Raw genomic sequence first — 23,060 nt, 5'->3', positions numbered from 1 at the left:
TCCAGACACGGCGAAGTCCTGGGTTCGAATCCCTGTCGATTTGATGTTTGGCCACCTGGGATATTTGGAGTTATCCAAACCCTAAAACCACACTCAAGATTCGATGTCACAAACAGGACATTGGAGGTGCGGTGGTACATGGTAGCACAGAATCACCACGCCACTCGACACGCCGAAGCCCTGGGTTCCAATCCCTGTCGATTGGATGTTTGGTACACTGCCCAGATACTGGGAGTTATCCAAACCCTAAAACCACACTCAAGATTCGATGTCACAAACAGGACATTGGAGGTGCGGTGGTACATGGTAGCACCGAATCGACACGCCACTCGACACGCCGAAGTCCTGGGTTCCAATCCCTGTCGATTGGATGTTTGGTACACTGCCCAGATACTGGGAGTTATCCAAACCCTAAAACCACACTCAAGATTCGATGTCACAAACAGGACATTGGAGGTGCGGTCTTAACGATTTTAGCTTGAATTCACTTCGCTGTCAGGTGTTCAAGTGTGTTCAAATCCATATAAATGTTAATGGTTACGAGTTGAGTGATAACGCGGACGCATATAAAGGTATTAAGCCTCAGTAATGACCCACACCGTTCGCTTCAATGATAGTTTTATGTCCACACCTATCGAGGGATGACAAGCAAATGGGAGAAAACAAGAAGGAAGTCTCCTTTTGATGTTTAATGTAACCAATAACATGCCGTAACTGTCGTTAAAGATTATGGCGGTAATTGTTATAGACAAAAGTTAATCCGATAAACTGCCCATCAACAACACGACCTGCAGGTGAAAACCTGATATGCGCATGCGTCCTTTTAAATGAATCCGCAGAACACTTTAATTCACGAGGACAACTGTCAGAGTTTCAAGGTCACCATGACCTTCCGGGTCATATCAAAGCGCCGCCTATTAACCGTATTTTTTAAGAAAAATTACCAGTTCGACCTGCAGCATGTTTGAAAACGCTCTTACAACATATGACTTCTATACAATATGTTTGCAATTTAATTTTGGATGACCCCTCGGCTTGGAGCTTTGTTCAAGTGTATTCAAATCATGGAACACGAGCCTTTTTCGAATTGAGACCGTCACCAGTACGGGTATCAACTGGTTTCGTTCTTCCGCGACGCTAGGAGGCATATTGCTTCAAAGAAACAAGAGGGAGACGTAGAGAAACGTGCATGGGATACCAGGGCGGGGATGCCTAGTTTTTTTCCGGGGTCAATTTGTTGATAATTTCTGCTCTTTTAGAACAAGGGAGTTGCGTCCATTCGGAGAAATTCAGCCCGGGACTGTACTTCCGGTCTATCGCGGTTCGGGCAATGGACGTTTATATCAAAGGATTGTTGGCGTTGTTTGGTATCCTCCAGCCTCCTGTAAAGGTCGTGTGTCGCCACGTGTTGAGATTATGTGTAATGCCTTGTATCACACTTGTATTACACCGGTCTTGCTCAAGGTAGTCACGATTCGCCGTCTCGTTAATGTCTTCGAAGGAGGTAAATCGTTTTTAGATCGTTTGATACATTTGGTATGTGGATTTGTATTTTTATTTGCTTTTGAGCCATTTGATCGCCCTTGAAGAATTCATCAGCCAGAAATTTCTTATTTTCCTCAAATTTGTTGTAAGAATTATCGAGTTGTTTAAAGTTTAATATTTTTATTATTAGATATATTTTTTTAAGATTTAGGAGCGGTCCGATAGCCTGGTGGTTAAAATGTTCGATCGTCACGCCGAAGGCCTAAATCGATTTCCTACTTCAGTAATGTGTGAAGCTTATGTGTGCCCTTCCTCAACCACCCTTCACCCCACGCCGTAAGGAATATTGCCAAAAAGGCGTGAAACCATACTCACTCACTCACTCACTCACTCACTCTCAAGCTCAAACAGCTTTAATCAGTGGTTCATCCGGTACCGCAATACATGTGGCCTGAAGCATCTGTAATCTGTAGAGGACTTAATGATTTTCCTTAAACATGATTACATTAGATTACACCATTACCTAATCATTTATCTCTGTTGTCGTTTGAACTATATCCCAAAATTACTAATTGAAGTGCATTTTTAATAATCACAAATATTGCAATAAACAACATCATGCTAAATTACTCCTCTAAAAAGTTCATTCAAGTTACTGTGGTTTTTATGGGACTAAATATTGGAAATCGCAGCAGTCTAACTGGCGTCTTTAATTAGCCCACATCGTGCCTAATAGCTCTAGGCTATACTAAAACGTTTATAATTCATATTCCATTCTGTTGATGATAAATCTCCCAAGGGCTAAAACCTGACGTCCATGGGCAGGTGCTTGGAACGTTGACAGCCTTTTTAAGGGAGTGTTTATGAGGGGAATGCCACGTTATAACGAGGATAATCTAAATATGCGCACTCCTTTTCAAGGGAGTCTTTATGAGGAGATGTCTCGTTATAACGAGGAACACAGAATGCACTTGAATTATTTCAATCATGGCGGTATTAAATATGTTCAATAAAAGTTGACGTCGACTTATTAGAATTTCGGGTTAAGCGGATTGTGGGTATAATGCAACATCGGATTTAAAGCATCTTCCACGGACTCATCCCAAAGTGCCATCTTAACAATGAATTCAGATCACGAGTAATTATTAGACTCACGATTTATTGTTTTCACTACTGCGTGTAAAGTTCGTTCGGGTGAAATTGTATTCCAGCCATATTGTGATATATTTTGTTGGAATCCAAGCCAGACCATCGTCGTGTCGAGCTCTAGCGAGTCGGTTCTATACGATTTAAGCCATGTATTGGGTTAGTAAAGACAGAATTGTCGAGGTTTGAATGAAGGAACTGTCCAATGCTTTATTAATGAATTTGTATGTATGGTATTAAATGGGGAGTGTGGCACAGTAATAAGCAGTCCCAGCAAATTTGATTTAGAATCTATTTTCTCACTTCGTCTCTTTGCTGGAGTGAGTTAGTGAGTTTTTTGGCAGCTTTAAGCAATATAACATTTATGTCACGACGGTTGACACAAGAAATGGGCTTTCCACAATGTACCCACTTGGGCAATCGAACCCGGGTCTTCGGCGTGACGAGCGAACGCTTTGACCACTGGGTTACTCCACCGTCCCTCTCTTTTCTAGAATCTGATGATGTGCATCAGTTAAACAGCAAACGACCCTGCTCACTGCACAAACACGAAGTCTCTTTGACATATAGACATAATTACAAAGTCTCTGTCTGGACCGGAAGTGGCCTCGACGCCATGGAGACTACGCCCTTTTTAAGGAACACGCCCAAATACGGAAATTGTCCTGTCCAAATCTTCTTTTTATTATCGCGTATTTACTATAACCCTACAGCCAAATACATATATACTACAGTATAGCGTGTACGTTGAACATTGACCTAATAAAGAAATATTCTGTCTCTTTACTACGGAGACAAGTATATGCCCTTCAGAATACGTAACGATATTCTCCCGGCCTGCATTGTTTTGTGTGAGTGGAAGACACTGTTGTCCAGAGTAATTGTTGTGTGATCAAAGATGTGACTTTATGATGACCTTGTTTCTGGATTAGGCTAATCGTGTTGGTTGCCCTCTGTCTGAAGTTCTCCTTTGATTATCTTATAGGTACCCCAATTATACGTTATGTGTGTCTATTCTGACTGGTTTAAGATCTGAAGGCCAGTGAACCTTTAGCAAATGTGACCTTTGCATTCATGTACCAATTTTGCCGTAAGCAACTATCGGGGTCTGTACAGGCAGACTGAATAGTTACTGGAAGAGACCATGTAGCAAAGGACATGTTTGGTTTGTCATGAAAGGGTCATGTTAACCTTGACATGACGTCTTGCATAGAGGGCCATATACTCAACCAGAGGGCAGAACTTGGCCCGGGTTATATAATGAGATTTTAGCGTTAAGTCGATCGTTGTTCTCACAGTTGTAGATTTATGAGACCTATGATGGCCGTAGCTCTATAATCGCTTTGTGTTATGGGGCCTCGTTCCACGAAGGGTGTGCGAGTGAGTGAGTTTAGTTTTACGCCGCTTTTATCAATATTCCAGCTATATCACGGCGGGGGACACCAGAAATGGGCTTCACGCATTGTACCCATGTGGGGAATTAAACCCGGGTCTTGGGCGTGACGAGCGAACGCTTTAACCACTAGGCTCCATCACCGCCTCGTGACGGAATTGTCGCACTGTGACCTTAGTAAGTCTATGTAGGCCTTACGATCATCTTGTGGAACACTTTGTTATAATATTGATCACCCACTAGAGGCGTAGAAGAAGTGCGCACGTATGAAGGACTATGTAATAGAACTGCATCTCCGAACGTTGGCTAAAGGGGTAAAGCTTGCAGCGCGATTCAGCAATAACACCAGTTCCTACAGATGCCGCCATACTAATGTAGTTTGTGTACTTATATTGCGCTCGCTACAATACATACGTAAAGTGTATGCTCAAGCACAAACATGGCTAAGTCTACGCATAGTATGTGTTGCCTGAGCTTCGTTGTGGAGCGGGACTGAACTCCATCAGAATGTGGAGTCACATTACCATCTCAACCCTCCGGGTACCCATTCACTGCTTGGTGAACGAAAGCATGTCATTAGCCACATGCTTAATGCTACACCGTATGTATCTGTTTGTTAAGCTTCGTTTTTGGGCAGGACTGAAGTCCTAAAAACCCTCATGAGTTAGGCTGCTAAACTCGGTTACCCATCCAAGGACTCTTGCAACCAACGTAGCAGAACTTCATCTTATTCATCAGTGCAAAGGACCACGCACTACAGTTCTTGACCAGAACCCCTGGGTCACAAGTTAGCGCGAAAAGTGACCCGGAGAGGAGAATACTGGCTGAAGATGCCAAAGTTTTGGAGAAAATCGCCCTCACGTAGACGGTAGTTCCACCATCACCTCCAACGTCAGAAGAGGCGTTACTTCCTGTAAAGAAGTCGACCTCAGTCGGCTCACGGGGCTCATATTATCCCCCGCAACATAACGTTATTCACGGGCTATATTCAAGCCCAGGTCTGACATCCTGATGTTCAATTATTACTCCCTTCACAGTCCCTACCTTTTGGCAAGTTTTCATTATATCAGTATTCACGGTTTGACGATAAACTGAAATTATTTTGAAATAATTTTTCCATCTAGTCATTGGCTGTCTTTTCACTGTCCATTTTCGGCATTTTTGCAAAGTTTAACTACGTTTTCGGCGACGTCGTCTGAAAGGCAAAACCACTGCTCTTCAATAATTAAAGTCATTCTGCGAGCTGATAAAACCGTGTAGTTGTATTTTAAGTGGCAACTCGTGTTTTTCAGAAGGAACGTTACGCTGCGCGGAAGTACAATTACCCTAACGACTGTTTAGGATCGTCAGACTCAATGCCGTCTGAAGCGAAATTTGCCGCAATTTTCCTTTCAACATCTCCAGCAATATTAGCACTCATGAGAACTGGCCGTGTTCGTACCATAAAGTTTGACATCGGTAAAAGATCCAGTGCGAAACAGATCATAATTGTTTCTTATTACGTTGGACAGTTCTGTGTGCAGATTGAATATATCATTTCGTGGGATGCTCTCACAAATGACTTCACTTTAGAAAAGCTTTCAGTCACATAAAGATAGTTCACCTCATGTCTACAGTGACTTCTTTACGAGCGGTATGTAATAAGTCGACCGGAATATAGTATATATGTCTAGCCAGTTTGTTAAACCGCTAGAGGATGGTGTGGTCAAATTCTGATATTACAATCGGGTCGTGGTTAGTTAAACACCCTCTGCAGTGGATCTTGTGTGGATATGGCGTTAGACCTACTTACATTTCTGTAAATAGGTGATATAGTTACAATGGAGTAGCTTGTAGAGATGTTGGGCCCCAATTCTAGCCCTACTGATGGCAAGAGAAGTCGAACAGCAGCAGTGATTGGAGTAATAATGTCAATATTGTAGCAGCACAAGGCCAAGCCGAACTAAAGAACTTCTGTATATGTAGAACCCACAATAGTAGAGAGAGTAATAATGACGAACCACTCAGTTCCAGACGGAATTGGTGGAAAGTTGACAACGAAGTGGCACAGTTCATGGTTATTCATCACCAACTATAGTACTGACGTAAGATCAGATCCTGAGTACGGTTCCAAGGAATTGTGTAAGACTGACTGACTGACTGAGTTTTGTTTTACGCCGCTTTTAGCAATATTCCAGCAACATCACGGCGGGGGACACCAGAAATGGGCTTCACACATTGTATCCATGTTGGGAATCGAACCCGGGCTTTCAGCGTGACGAGCGAACGCTTTAACCACTAGGCTATCCCACCGCCCCAATTGTGTAAGAACGCTATTGGGGGCAACAATCAAATAGACGAGTTTGGGGTTGTCTCCCGTTGGAATATATCAGTTATATCACGCCGTGAACGATTATCAAGTCACCGCCTGATATCCTCAATGATTTGGGACTACACACAATGGTCTTCATACAGATCAGAATCAAGGTCACCGTTATTGTGAAGCACGTTTGCATCAATTTCAGTTTCTGTGGCTAGTTAGATAGATATTCCTTAAGTGTTATCCAGTTTCAAAGTTGACACCATCTATGGAAAGCAAGGCATATAATACTTCTGCATCACACACCGGTTTGAGCATGGAATGAAGCGCATCCTTTTCATTATCGCATCATCATCATCATCATCATCATCATCATCATTGTCATCATTATGCTGTCCGTCCAGTGTATATCATGCTTATACACCACTCTCGAAAACATATTATATCGTAAGGCATCTACAATAGCTCATACTTACTGTGAGACCCGAGAAGAATCGGGTTAGAATGAACCTTCAGTAACCAATGCTTGTCGTAAGAGGCGACTAACAGGATCGGGTAGTCAGGCTCGCTGACTTGGTTGACGCATGTCATCGTATCCCAATTGCGTGGATCGATGCTCATGATGTTGATCACTGGATTGTCTGGTCCAGACTCGATTATTTACAAACCGCCGCCATATAGCTAGCATATTGCTAAGTGCGGTGTAAAACTAAACTCCCTCACTCGTGCTTACTGTGCACAAAACTATAATCTGCCAAGTCAGCAACTGTGTTCAATCTCTATCCCCGTCCCTCGCACGTCTTCGTGTATTCCAACGTAGCTGATCGCACCATCGATGTTTTGATTCCCCTTTGTGAACTACCAGCGTTTCGGGAACGTCCAAATCCTGAAGAACTGCTCCCGTGCCAAGAGTCGTCATAGCTCTCGTCTACATCGTCACCATGGAGAGGTGTTGTTTGCTTTGTCCAAACAAAACCATGATTACTGTTTTCAAGACAGTATCGATGACGGTATGTTAGCTGGCAATAAAACACCAGGGGATTCCCTAAAATAAGTTATTCTCGTCCACGTTAGCTATTCTTATATTCATGATCGCTTGACTTGAAGCCGTTTATTTCCGTGGCCAATAAAAATCAATAGTCGTTCTATTTTGACAGGAAGTCAGAATTGCTCGTTGATGACGTGCGCATCAATTTTCCACCGTCCTTGTAATTTTACTCCCGACTCAGGTTTTTACAATCACGTGAATGAATGTTATATTTTAGAATTAATCACCCCATAAAAGGAAGAGAAGTCGATGGGGGAAATAAACTTATATAGCTGTTTAAGTCGAGTGTATGATTTACTTTGAATCTGAATGAAATCGGATAACGGCCTCCGCCGTCGGCGATGTTGTGTTTCTGTTGTGAAGTAGCAGCATATTGACCAGGAAGGGACATGCTCTGTTCGTTGAAGCATAAGCGGAAATGTGAATTCATTAGTCAGAATGAATTTTACCCTGTGGAGACCCGGGATAGTAGAGGTATGGTGAAATGGGGTTTCACGTCTAGTTCAAGACTGTTGCAGGGCGGTGGGTATACAGGTGGTTAACAATATGGACGCCGAAGACCCGGGTTCGATTGGATACATTTGGAATATTGCTAAAAGCGGCGTAAAACCATAATCACTCACTCACTGATTGCACTGATGTAGTGACGTGCACGTGACTATACATAGACCATTGGGTTTGGTGTTACACGGCATGGGAATCAAACACGGACCACTGCACCACCAGGCGGTAGGATCCGGATATAAGGGGTCGCATTGATCTGGATTAGATTTGCATTGTCATCTGGAACCCATGCTTGTGGGATGTCGATAAACGCAATCGAGAGGTCAAACTCGCTGACATCTTTTACGCATATCATCGTAGATCGATGCTCATGACGTCAACTACTGGATTTACAGGCCACCGTTATATAGTGAGTGAGTGAGTTTATTTTTACGCCGCTTTTAGCAATATTTCAGCAATATCATGGCGCGGGCTAGACTAATGCTTAGTCTCTGAATATATATAATTTTGATAGTAACAAACAGGCCCATTTAAATTGAAAAGGCGCCCTAGGTAGACCAGAGATTGAACCTGAGGAAATCTAGACACTGGTTGTTTTGGTCCAAACTCGATATCTTACAAACGTGGACTAACGCGGAATACGGCCTTACACATCATGCAATCCTTAAAACATCTATACAAATTTGTTTGTCCAATAAAATGGATTCGATCGAGCGTTTTACACTTTAATTGAAGTTCCTTGTTAGTCGTCTTTGCCAAATCCACGACAGCTGTTCCTAAACCCAAGGCTATTACAAGCCATATGCCTCTTGATTAACATGTGCGAGAAAGGATATTCACGTTTTGACTGAAGTTCCACATGCAGATATTAGGCATTAACTATTATCTTCTTCAAATAGTACAAAGACTCTCGGTGGAATATATACAAGCACGGTGGCACGTTTCCGTCTACGGAGACTGAGCTCGTTCGCTGCAGAGAGAACATCTGTAATTATATCACACAGGTCTCGTCTCGTCTTGCAACATCTATTTTCTTGCAATGCAACAACAGCTCCTAACAGTGCCATTACATGGTGAGGTATGCCTGTAACACACATTGTTACAAGTCAGCTGGCCTGGCAACCCGTCAGTTATTAACACCAAGACTTAATGATGTTCTGGACCTACCTAACATCCAGGTTATTGTTTGCTTGGATGTTGTTCTGTTGTTGTTTTTGTTTGGTTTTTATTAAATTTACCTCTGTGCATTTGTGCAGTAGACAGAACACACCAGCCATGTTTCCCAAAATGTCGACTTTAGCTGCGAGCTATATTTGTTTTTGCATTGAACGTATTTTCTACCTGAAACAATGCTATTGACGCCCACTCCTAAACTTCAGAATGCCAAAAACAATCAACAGCTTCCCGATCATCTTGCAAGAGGTTTGTTATAGACTGAGTGTAAAGCCCTGATCACACACATCCGACTTCTCAACAGACTTAATTATCGCGTTCTGCATGGTGTCAAGTTAGGACTGGATAGGGTGCAGTATGTAGTTTGGTTTGGTTGTTGTTTAACGCCGCACTCAGCAATATTCCAGCTATATGGCAGCGGTCTGTAAATAATCAGACAACCAGTGATCAACACTGTGATCAACAGCATGAGCATCGATTTGCGTAATTGGGATACAATGACATGTGTCAAACAACTCTTCGAGTCTGACCACCCGATCCCGTTAGTCGCCTCTCACGATAAGCATGGGTTACTGAAGACTAATTCTAACCCGGATCTTCACGGGTCAGTATGTAGAGTTTGATGAAATATAAGAAATAAACGCAGAAAATTTGTAAAATATAATTACATCTGTGTTTGGGAAGTAACCCAGGTCATAAGACAAACAATGCACTCAATCGTGAGCCATCCAACACCCGTGGTTATTCAAAATTATCCTGACGGTAAATAGAACTTGCTACGTGTCAAACCCGGACCTTATCCCGTTTGGGATCCAAGTACAGAAGTAGATCGTGGCGGTTCCGAATTCCTATATTTATTGACTTACTTGAATCCAAACTGACACACTGTAGATGAACGTCTTGAAAACAGCATATTTTGAAATCGTGTCGCACGGCTGTCGCATCCGACAATCTGTTGATTGCATACCGGGCCTCAGCAATCTTGTTTCTTCATCGATGCCTGCAACAAGTAATATCGAGTTTTCAAGTCAGCATATTCTGTCTAGCATTGCGTTGACCTGTAGTGTTGGCCATTCATTACACACAGCTCTCAACATCATCATCAACGCTAACGGATGAGGATGGGGTGGGGCGGTCACGTGACCCGATAATGTTTGGTTGACAGGCTTGCAATCTTGTAGCGACATTGGAAGATCGCTTGCACAAACTGTTGAGGTAATTTCTATTGATCTTCCCAGTTTCAGACGCATCGAAACAATCTTGGGAACTCTTCAGACGGGTTCGGTTTAGATTCCCAAATTAAAAGGACGCGGAAGAACCCGAGATACATTTTTAAAGCTTTAGAATGTTCAGCTGAATCTGAAGAAGGTCGGTTCATACAATAATGGAATTTATCATCGGGCAAGATGAAGGCTGGTACATTCGATAATTGGATTTATCGTGAGGCAGTGACGATCAAGATGACTGTACCGTGGGATGGGTTAACGGGGCAACAGATACGCCTGTGAAACTTCTTGTCAGATATATCCGCCACTGCCTTACTGCTTTGTAAAACAGCTTTACAATAAGACATCTGTAAACCATTGTGGGACATGAAGGTGTTGTTTTTTATCGTCTTTTATCTTTCATTTTCCCCCTCTTTTTTGTTTTTGCTTTCAACAACACGTGATGTGAATATACTTAATGTTTTGGACAACCTTGGACGAAATTCAGCCAGAGTTCCACATAATGGACCGACCAGAATCCCAAATGTCATCTTATGGTGGTTTTTATTTCTAATGACAGAAAATCCTTAATTCCGAGTCGATTTCGTATATTCACTATTCAGCATAATTATTAAAGGGTCACCAATATGTTTGAGAGTGTTAACAGTGATTAATAGTGTGACTAACATTAAGATATCATGCAACCAGTTGTTTATGTCTATGTTAAATGTTTGTATGAAGCCGGAAAAACAGACAACGATTAATAAAAACAATGGAAAGTGCACGATTGAAGATGATGGGAAACACTCCCCAAAACACACTACTCAACACAACCAGTGGCTTAGCGCATGCGCGTGCGATACATAGTCTTCGTGTAGGGTTCATTCCAGATGCAACTGAACTGAACCCGTGTGAACTGAAAATGGGTCGTATTTGATCTTCTTCGTATTATGTCCCCTCAGTAATGACGCTGGGTATGCCTATATTTTTTCCGCTGGAGTGTTGTGGACGACAAGGGAGAGAACTCTAACCTTACGACGGAACTGATCAGTGTTTCGACGTCATTACCAAATCACTTTTGAGAATCGCAATAACGTCACAGTTGTCACATATGAAACCTATCACACTCGATCGTCAAAACCCCATACTGTTTAAAATATAAATGTCTTTATCATTTCAGAGTATGCCCGCCACCAAAACTGTTTCGCCTTGCAAGGGTACGTGTCGGAAGACTGCCTCACCAAGTATATGAACAACAGCATCCGGCTTATGTCAAAGGTCAACCGGAAGACGATAGAGGAACTATGCCGGTAAAGCAACATATATAGAAAAATGTGGAGAGATGTCATTTTGAAATATTAGTCTCCTTCCCTGAACAGTTTGCTTCGCGATTAATGTTGATCGTCCCAGAGCTTACAGAACGCCATGTCGTTGATAGATGAAGACACGACACAGAAGTGAAGGCAATTGTCATCACTTTCACTGGTGTTGAACGGCAATATTATTGCCATTTCCTCGAGTAAACACAGTGGATGTGCGAAATGATTCCTTCTATAGTTCGCATTTGTTAAAGGTTTTTTTCATTGTTTGGCAATACATAACACACGTCATCGTGTTATGCGTCACGAACGTCTGGCTTAGCTTTGTTCTGTGAATTTTGTGAATTTAAGGGCGAAGGGTAGCATTGAGGTCACAGCGTTTGCTTGTCACACCCAATACCCGGGTTCCGGTTCAGTACATTCTAGGTAATGCTAAACACGGTGTAAAACGTACCCACTCAAGCTGTATCTCAGGTGCTAAAGGCAGTCACATTTAAGGAGCAGTGTAAAACCAGCTCGTCTGTCCTTATAATAAAATTAAAGGGAGGTGATTTAGCATATTGGTTAAAGCGTTCGCCGGTCACTCTGAAGATCCGGGTTCAATTCCCTGGGGTACAATGTGTCAGCTTTCCCTGTCGTGAAATATTTCTAAAGCGGCGTAAAATATCAATCACTCGCTTTTCGAAGAGATAACTCTTTAGCATCATTTATTCCCTATTTGAATTCCACTCGACAGACATGCCTCAATAACAACCCTCTATTAAGATTTAAATCATGTTAAATCCTTTGCTAGGTCAGTGATCAGAGAGAAGCTGGAGAAGCGAATAGGTCCAGGATATTTATCCTATTCACAATTGTCTATTCACAATTATGTGTGAATATTTGATATGATCATCGGAACGAATGTAAGATTTGAGTGCAGCATGATGTACAGACATTTGAATGAGTGTTCTGTATTCCAGAGACATGAGGAACGCCATGAACTGCATCAAGCCCAACATCCAGGCGATGTGTGGAGTGGAGGCCTCCAAGCTGGTCGAGATCCTCATCAAGCCCATGGTCCGAGACAGTGCCCAGTGTAACTATAACATCATACATATAGAGGTGAGTCTGCCCACTGATGTATCTTAGCTTAGGGGGAAATAATGGGTATTTTTATTGATAAATGACGTTTTCATGTAATCCCATGTAAGCGGCTGATGAACACTGACTTTAACGGAAGTGCAAACAAACATTTTTCGTCCATTTCTTCGAAATTGTATTTAATGAAAACATGTATCTTAGCTTAGGATGAAATAATGGGTATTTTTATTGATAAATGACGTTTTCATGTAATCCCATGTAAGCGGCTGATGAACACTGACTTTAACGGAAGTGTGAACAAACATTTTTCGTCCATTTCTTCGAAATTGTATTTAATGAAAACATAGCGGCAAGATGTGAGCATATGACGCCCCGGAATACGGTTTGTTACACTCTGTGTTCCCGGCCGCACACGAGGTACGTCAAACTATACTTGATAAGCCTACAACGTTATATGATAAAGCCACAACACGTTCTCTGCAACATGTTAAGGTTGAGAAACTGTTTTGCGAGATGAGTAGGGAAACATTCTCTGAACATTAGACTTGTTCAAGAACTGAGTTCTCTAAAATAATGAATTATACTCTCTTTTCCCTCTCCGGTTTATTCAGGAATTGGTATATGCTGTGTCCATATGCAATACATCTTCACATTGCGGCACATAGCATGGTGTCTTTGACACACTTCAACAATATTTGCGAGGGAAAATCGTTTTGACTGTTTATGGAATTTGGCTCAGTTCGGTTTACACAGGCTGCGTATGCACAGTGTCCGTACAATATTTGCTTTCTTGCCGCACTTGAAAATGGTTACATCAACACCTAAGGGTAAATCACATCGTTGCGCTTGTAAGTTGAACGTGCCCGTCCTGTTTACACAGTGTCCGTAGAATGCGTTTTCAGTGTTACAATTAGATTCTTATATCTCTTATACTTAAGCATAGATCTGCGATAGTTCTAAGTCGACCAGAGCATTGTTCGGTTTAGACAGCATTTGGTTTACACAGTGTCCGTTAAAGAAAACCCCAGCACCACAGTAGGTCAACATGACTGTACAGATTCGCGAAACGTTTAATCCCCCGTCTTCTCAACTCATTAGGCGTATGTCAGAAGAACCGGACCTAGATAACTCTCTCCAGCTCGCCTGCTAATCATGCATAAGTGTCTTTGCCCAGAACACCCTAACCCGCAGTAGACGCATGGCATCGGTCGTTATTCATAGAGCTGTTGTAATCAGACAGGCCTTAATGTAATGAACATCCTGTCTTGGGTAATGCCTGTATATCTGTATAATTGTCAATAGAAAGCTTTGAAGAAGGCGGCGATACCACAATATGCCCGGCTTGTTGGGCAATGGGTTGGAGAGAGCTGGGAGTGGTGGTGGAGACTGGGTCGTCTTGTCTTCAGACATAGACGGGAAGAGCGATTGTTATTGTTGACTGTCTAATGTGTTGTATTCAATACAGGAATCACACGGCGTATGTCTATACAATGTATTCAGTGTTCAGACTTACAAACCGATCACCACATCAATGAGTAATTTCTGTGTTTAACGCCGTCAGCAATATTCCAGCCATGTCACAACGTCTTCTTGACAATTAGGTTCAGTTTGTCAAAACTTGAGACGGATAGTTGACGTAACTGTTTATGGGTTTTGTGACACACTTGTGTGATTGTGACCCTATAGGTCGGATCTAATGAGTCATTGGAGATGCGGTTTGACCCGGAATCCCAAACTATTAGTGAATGACTATTGATTTACGCCGCATCCAAAATATATAGATATTGCAGAGCCTAGTGGTTAAAGCGTTCGCTCGTCACGCCGAAGATCCGGGTTCGATTCCCCACATGGGTACAATATGTAAAGCCCATTTCTGGTGTTCCCCGCCGTGATATTGCAGGAATATTGCTAAACTAAACTCACTCACTCACTTTAAGACAAATACCTTGTTTTAGACGGACATAATGTGTTGTGAAGAAGAAATGTTCTCTTGCTCCTTCTTAACTTCCTCCTACCCTTCAACCTCTTCCTCTGCTCCTCAGTTATCTTCACAACCGCACCTTTTTCTCCTCCTCCTCTTCAACTTGTTCCTTATCTCCTTCTTCAATTCCTCTTCCCCTTTTCCAATCCTCAAACTCCCCAACCTCTTCTTCTCAAACACCCTCCTCTTTCCTCTCCTCCGCAACGTCTTCATTTTCCTCTATGCCCTCAACCTCTTACGATACCTTCCGTATCAAATATCCTCCTTCAACCTCCTTCAATCTCCTTAACACCCCCCCCCCCTTGTCTTCTTTCTCATCCTCAACCTCAACCACTTTCCCTTAACTCCCTTCTTCTATTCGTCCTCAATCTCCCATTCAACTTCCATTCCTTCTCTCTCTCAACCTTCCACTTTCTCATCTCATCACGTGTGTACATATTTAATGTGTGAAACAATTACCGTGATGAAACTGCTGTTCGTCTGTATGCTGTTATGTGACTGATTGGTAATTATCCCCCGCAACGCGTTTAGCGGGGGGTATTAAAATGGACTCCGTCCGTGCGTGCGTGCGTCCGTCCGTCCGTCCGTCCGTGCACATTTGTCTTTTCCGGAGCAGAACTCTAAAACTGTTCAATATTTCTTCACCAAACTTGGCACATAGATAGATCTGGTGGTGTACTGGTGCCTTTTGGTAGTTTTGGAATTCTGAATAAAACATTTTTGCCTTTTCCATGGCAAAAAGTTCGACTTAGCCTGAAATTGGTGGTGGTGCACTTTTCCGGAGCAGAACTCTAAAACCGTTCACTATTTCTTCACCAAACGTGGCACATAGATAGATCTGGTGGTGTACTGGTGCCTTTTGGTAGTTTTGGATTTCTGAATAAAATATTTTTGGCGTTTCTGTGGCAACAAATTTGACTTAGCCTGAAATTGGTGGTAGTGCACTTTTCCGGAGCAGAACTCTAAAACCGTTCACTATTTCTTTACCAAACTTGGCACATACATAGATCTGGTGGTGTACTGGTGCCTTTTGGTAGTTTTGGAATTCTGAATAAAACATTTTTGGCGTTTCCATGGCAAAAAGTTCGACTTAGCCTGAAATTAGTGGTAGTGCACTTTTCCGGAGCAGAAATCTAAAACCGTTCACAATTTCTTTACCAAACTTGGCACATACATAGATCTGGTGGTGTACTGGTGCCTTTTGGTAGTTTTGTAATTCTGAATAAAATATTTTTGGCATTTCCGTGGCACCATGGCAACAAATTTGACTTAGCCTGAAATTGGTGGTTGTGCTCTTTTCCGGAGGTGAACTCTAAAACCGTTCACTATTTCTTCACTAAACTTGGCACATAGATTGGTCTGGTGGTGTACTGGTGCCTTTTGGTAGTTTTGGAATTGTGAATAAAATATTTTTGGCGTTTCCATGGCAACAAGTTGACTTAGCCTGAAATTGGTGGTAGTGCACTTTTCCGGAGCTAAATTCTAAAACCGTTCACTATTTCTTCACCAAACTTGACACATAGATTAGTCTAGTGGTGTACTGGTTCCTTTTTGGTAGTTTTGGAATTGGTGATAGTGCTCCTTTCTGGAGCAGAACTTTAAAAACCTTTCAATACTCTCCTTCCACTTTTCTATAATACACACCTAAATATTTGACATAATCATACCTCGTAGACATAATCATGAAGAGTATTTTGCCATTGCGGGGGATATTGATGACTTTGTCTTCTTGTTGAGACTAGTACTCGAGATCCAATATTCCCCGGGAACATTACCAAATGTGTTATGAGGCAGCAAGAAACAAAACAGGTATGAAAGACCAGGCCACTTTGGGAGAAATAGGTTCGATCACTGTAAAATAAAACAAATAGACCGATGTATTCGAACTGTGACAGCCTTAAATCTGGACGGGTCTTGTTGACTGTATGAGTTCGATACGTATATTTCCAATATAGTAAATTTATTTGTGTCATAGTGATGCCTAACGTATGTGCTTGGTGGGAAGGGAACGTATAAAACCACATTGTTTGGATGCAAGTGAAATGACGTTGACGTCGCCTTCAGGGGTATTGGGCGTACTCCTGTGTGTGTGACTGCTATAGTCCGGACTAAATGCTGGTTGATAGTGCAAGCAGACATCGATACCATGTTGCAGTGACTCCGATACTCAGCCCATGCTCTGTATCCAGACTCATCGGCAAGCTATCGGCAGGCAGGGTACACACAGTGAGTGAGTGAGTAAGTTTAGTTCTATGCCGCGTTTAGCAATATTCCAGCAATATCACGGCGGAGGACACCAGAAATTGGCTTTACACATTGTACCCATGTGGGGATTCGAACCCGAGTCTTCAGCGTGACGAGCGAACGCTTTACCCACTAGGCTACCCCACCGCCCCCAGGGTACATACAACAGCCAGTACCATCCTAACGCCTTTGGTCTGACACTACAGGATTCGAACCACCGACCTTCAGCTCCAGGCGGACGCTCTTCCCTCTGCACAACGGAGGCGTTCGGGGTTTGATGGAGAATGTTAAATCTGGAGCAATAAATGTTCGCATTAAGTGCGTCAGTAATGGAACACTTGTCAGAACAAGCGTGCAGAATTCTTTTTATATTTCAATTTTCTATCTCCTTAAATCAGGGAAAATGCACCAAGATAACGGCTGTTATAAATATGGATGGATAAATTGAATACTAGCATATCTATATCTCAATATCATATTAAGTCTGGGCAGTTATGAATAATGTCTCATATCAGGCTTTATTTACAAATATCGACTTGCACAAGTTTGACTGCTGTATGACAGATATTGGACTCAGCTTTGATTAACTTCATAACTGTACCCTAGACAAGCGCGTGCAGGGAAGACAGCCAATCAAACGACAGATGATAACACGTATTGCACGTGCGTGCAGCGGGATTCTAATCAGCATGGCGATGCAAATCTGCTACAATTATCAAACCTTTTGACTGATTTTTGACATTTTGATAAAATATAGGGCCATGCTTTTATTCGACCTTTCAGAAAAAGAGGGCTTGAGAATTAGTATTGATCGGCAGTGCGGGCGTCCGCCATCAATTATGGGTTCGCTATGGCCAGTGTTTTACTGAACAGGTTTAATTCAGGGCTAGTTTTGAAAACAGCATGTGGAGTAGCGGAATTTCATTGCGATTTTGTAATTTTCTGACAAGTTGCAGTTCCAGCTCGGCACGTTTAGTCATTCAAGACTCGGCCAGATTAGCCGGCACTGCGCGGGCCAGTCGCGCGTTTTGACAAATCACTGTTAAAGAAGCCAGCAGAAAACCTTGTTTGCGTTCTCTAATTAAGTGCCATTCGATATCAAAGTAAATTATTTTAATCTATTTTTCGATGCTGTAATTGAATGAAGGGAATAGTTCCGACGAGAGGGCGCAATCGATGGGAATAAATATGGCGGACTGGATTTGGGCACGTGCTGCCAAGACAACGGTGGTTAAGACAGGATAACGGTTCCATATTGAACATATTTCTTGCTCGATCTTCTTGCAAGAGGACTTCTTGAGACAGGTCGTTATTCCCAATACGCGGTCCAGATCGAAATGTAGTCATTTGATATGATATTGGTGGAAATTAATATTGACACATTTTGGTAGGCATCACGCCCTCGTCGACGACTTAATGGACCGGAAACGTTGTATCAGGGCGCCCTCCCCATGTGGGGATTCGAACCCGAGTCTTCAGCGTGACGAGCGAACGCTTTACCCACTAGGCTACCCCACCGCCCCCAGGGTACATACAACAGCCAGTACCATCCTAACGCCTTTGGTCTGACACTACAGGATTCGAACCACCGACCTTCAGCTCCAGGCGGACGCTCTTCCCTCTGCACAACGGAGGCGTTCGGGGTTTGATGGAGAATGTTAAATCTGGAGCAATAAATGTTCGCATTAAGTGCGTCAGTAATGGAACACTTGTCAGAACAAGCGTGCAGAATTCTTTTTATATTTCAATTTTCTATCTCCTTAAATCAGGGAAAATGCACCAAGATAACGGCTGTTATAAATATGGATGGATAAATTGAATACTAGCATATCTATATCTCAATATCATATTAAGTCTGGGCAGTTATGAATAATGTCTCATATCAGGCTTTATTTACAAATATCGACTTGCACAAGTTTGACTGCTGTATGACAGATATTGGACTCAGCTTTGATTAACTTCATAACTGTACCCTAGACAAGCGCGTGCAGGGAAGACAGCCAATCAAACGACAGATGATAACACGTATTGCACGTGCGTGCAGCGGGATTCTAATCAGCATGGCGATGCAAATCTGCTACAATTATCAAACCTTTTGACTGATTTTTGACATTTTGATAAAATATAGGGCCATGCTTTTATTCGACCTTTCAGAAAAAGAGGGCTTGAGAATTAGTATTGATCGGCAGTGCGGGCGTCCGCCATCAATTATGGGTTCGCTATGGCCAGTGTTTTACTGAACAGGTTTAATTCCCGGGGCTAGTTTTGAAAACAGCATGTGGAGTAGCGGAATTTCATTGCGATTTTGTAATTTTCTGACAAGTTGCAGTTCCAGCTCGGCACGTTTAGTCATTCAAGACTCGGCCAGATTAGCCGGCACTGCGCGGGCCAGTCGCGCGTTTTGACAAATCACTGTTAAAGAAGCCAGCAGAAAACCTTGTTTGCGTTCTCTAATTAAGTGCCATTCGATATCAAAGTAAATTATTTTAATCTATTTTTCGATGCTGTAATTGAATGAAGGGAATAGTTCCGACGAGAGGGCGCAATCGATGGGAATAAATATGGCGGACTGGATTTGGGCACGTGCTGCCAAGACAACGGTGGTTAAGACAGGATAACGGTTCCATATTGAACATATTTCTTGCTCGATCTTCTTGCAAGAGGACTTCTTGAGACAGGTCGTTATTCCCAATACGCGGTCCAGATCGAAATGTAGTCATTTGATATGATATTGGTGGAAATTAATATTGACACATTTTGGTAGGCATCACGCCCTCGTCGACGACTTAATGGACCGGAAACGTTGTATCAGGGCGCCCTCACGCGACATGACGACTACGGTGTTGATCATCCTGGCGCTAATGATATCAACATGGGAACGTTTCACAGACAATAGTGACTACACGGTGGAAACATGCTCTCCAACTGCAGTTACACGCATCAGGATATGAAACCATGGTCAAATAAAACACTCCCCTCACGAACATCGATTGTATGTTTCTCGTCGTTGTCACCGGACGTGGTGTTTCTGGTAGTCTGGCTGGTGTATCACGGAGGTCGTGTGTTGTGTCCGAGATGGTATTGTTGTCATCAGGTTCTGGCATGGAGAAAACGTTGGTGATCCATTCCCATAATGTTCCCACCGCTATTTTGATTTGTATGCCCAATGGAATCTGTTTCGAGAATCTCAAAAATTGAGACTTTTTATATTAACGAGTATATTCGATGCTGAAGACTAGATGATAGAGACACGTGTATACTCAAGGCCAAAAGTTACGCAACGGCATTTCGCGGCTGAATATGCACCCTTCAGTCATGTACAAAATGCAACAAGTTCGTTTGCACAACTATACTCATTTAACTGTTGACGTAATACACTTTTTGTTACGGGGCATTGGGGTAGCCTAGTGGTTATAGCGTTCGATCGTCATGCCGAAGGCCCGGGTTCGATTCCCCACATGGGTACAATGTGTGAAGCCCATTTCTGGTGTCCCCCGCCGTGATATTGCTGGAATATTGCTAAACGCGGCGTAAAAGTATACTCACTCACTCACTCACTCACTTTGCGTCAAAATAAACAATCTTGTAACGAATTAAAACAGGATTTATCAATTTAACAATTAATTTAACCATTTTGTTTTCTCTTTGTTTCAGTCAACGGAGAAGCCCCAGCAACATCAACCCGGCTACACCTCGAGCTCAATGGATGATAAAAATAAGTACAAAAGTAAATACATTACAGACAATGGAAATGGTGCCTCGTCACTTGTGACGTCACATCCGGCAGCACTAACGGTTTTACTAAGTGTGATAATACTGCAGGCTGGACGCTGATTGGCTAGCGGGACGGAGGAAACAGACACACCGTATATCAGCTATCTATACGGATGTAACATATTTTATTTTATCTACTTGATTGAAAAACCAATAATGTACAAATATCAGTGTTGGAAAACATTTGACCGCCAACTTTACAAATGTCCATCGTGCATGTGTTTGATGATAATGTGAAACACCTTCTCTCTTATAAATAATCAACTGCGCATGTCCGTTCTGATCAACATCCTCTAGTACTTTGTACATTAGCACAGATGGCTGCAAAGCTCTTGAATATACGTTGTCAAAATTGCAAATTTCGTTCTTTGCAAAGATTGTTTTTTAACAATGTAATCCAACCTTTTTATAATGTTTGGATGTAGTGTGATGGACATATGGGCAATTATGCACATGATATCGGGTTTTCCTGTTAGAAAATCTAATTAAAACCAAGTTCATAAGATAATCATTTGACGGTGCCTTGTTCTTCTCAGATCCATGACTCCCAAAATCTAATGGATTTTCGAAAATAATTAACATGAATCATTTAATTGTTTATTTTGTCTAATATTGCAAACCAATTCAACTTAATAATCAATTTTTCAATTAAAGCTTTAAAAGAAATATTAGGTGTATTTGAACAGGATTATCATTCATAGGAAGAGAATGTGTATCTCTTCGAACTAGTGTAGCATGTTTCTGCCACCCCTGCATTTCGGTTGTGTAGCCATGTAGGAAGTGCGTTTACTCTTTACGCATAAATACTCCGTTCGAATCCTCACTTGGGTTCCAAGTAGTCAATCCTACAAGCCCACTGATTGTGTAATCAAGTTTTTCATGCATAATAAAACTGACATATAACTTCGCCAGTATAATTATAAACCCGATATTGTCTGCAGCTAAGGCATAATGCTATTATAGATTCAAATGAAATCTCTCCACATTGTACTGTCTTATCATCCTCGGTGTTCCAGGGAATTGTATCATGATTCTATGAGCTTCGTTTTGAGCCAGATTCTAACTAAACGATGCTAAAGATGACCGTCCAATCAAGTTACTGTTATAAGCAGTCGAGATGGAGATGCTGGCGAAGCTGTGGTGACAGATGGGTCCAGGGTATACATACTGCTATTATACCCTTGAACACCGAGGATGATGTCTTATATACATACGGTGGCTTGTATTGCCAGATTTATGCTTATACTCTATTTATATGGACAAGAGTACAGCTTCGTTCAACAGTTTTATTATTACCTATGCTTTATTGAAGGAGTCCATGGACGAGATGGTTGTAGGTTTTTGTAAGTTAGACGTCTCTGCCATTGAAATTTTGGTTAAGGAAAACTATTATTGTCACAGATTACCCAAGCAAGTTTCGTGAAGTTTTGTCCCAAGAAGGGAACGTGCGACATATTTTAGTAGTTTTTGATCTGTATATTACCCTTTTTGATGACGTCATCAATATTTGCTGTCAATCTCGTTTTCAAAATGGCGGGTGTTGAACATTTTCATGTCAATATATGATTGCTTTCTTGACATTGGTGACTGTATGGTGTATAGTATTTAACATACATTATTTGTAAATACATTATTGAATAAATTTGATGATGTTTTACCAGAACGAGTTTTTCGTCGTTTTAATTCTTTTGTGGTGGGCGCAGACCGGTGAAACATTAACTTCAATTTGCGTTACAGAAGTCAAGGCAATAATAGGTACGCTTTAGAAACAATGACACCCAAACCTACCGCTGTGATATAACGAACATGCATCTCTATGAAGCAGGAATTTGGAATGTTTGAACAGTGTGTGAATAAAATGAATGTGACGGTCAAGATATAGGACAATAGAGAGCTTGAAGAGTACGTGGGTTACTAGAAAAGACCAGTTACAGAAACATACTGAACATACTGAACATTGCACTTCCAGCTAGCACATTGCTGCTGATAGCCTCACCCAGCTTCCACGATGTTCTCGCTTTGTTGCATTTAACTCGACCACCATTATTAACTACTACTACTACTACTACTACTACTACTACTACTACTACTACTACTACTACCACTATTACTACTACTACTCACTACTACTACTATTACATTTACTACAATTTACCACCATTACTTACCACCACTACTACTACTACGGCTGCTACTACTACCACCATTACTACTACTACCATTACTGCAATTACCACGGCTACTACTACTATTACTACGATTACTGCAATTACTACGACTACCATTACTACTACCACCATTACTACCACGGCTACTACTACTACCATTACTGCAATTACCACGGCTACTATTACTACCATTACTGCAATTATCACGTATACTACTACTACCACCATTACTGCAATT

General features: G+C 41.9%; 1 protein-coding gene across 1 annotated transcript in view; it reads left to right on the top strand.

Annotated features, from left to right (window-relative positions):
- Nucleotides 1–22,317, top strand: part of LOC124279616 — a 151,624-nt gene extending 129,307 nt beyond the window's left edge. The window contains exons 4-6 of the mRNA XM_046715459.1: nucleotides 11,434–11,563; nucleotides 12,535–12,676; nucleotides 20,535–22,317. Coding sequence (XP_046571415.1) covers nucleotides 11,434–11,563; nucleotides 12,535–12,676; nucleotides 20,535–20,714 — 452 coding nt within the window. The 3' untranslated portion in view covers nucleotides 20,715–22,317. The remainder of the gene's footprint in view (nucleotides 1–11,433; nucleotides 11,564–12,534; nucleotides 12,677–20,534) is intronic.
- Nucleotides 22,318–23,060: the final 743 nt, after the last annotated feature.

The sequence above is a fragment of the Haliotis rubra genome, unplaced genomic scaffold (assembly GCF_003918875.1).
Source record: "Haliotis rubra isolate DU_JTF1 unplaced genomic scaffold, ASM391887v1 Scf253, whole genome shotgun sequence".
Taxonomy (NCBI): domain Eukaryota; kingdom Metazoa; phylum Mollusca; class Gastropoda; order Lepetellida; family Haliotidae; genus Haliotis; species Haliotis rubra.
Note: the sequence above shows the minus strand (reverse complement) of the source record. Positions and strands in the feature narration are given on the sequence as shown.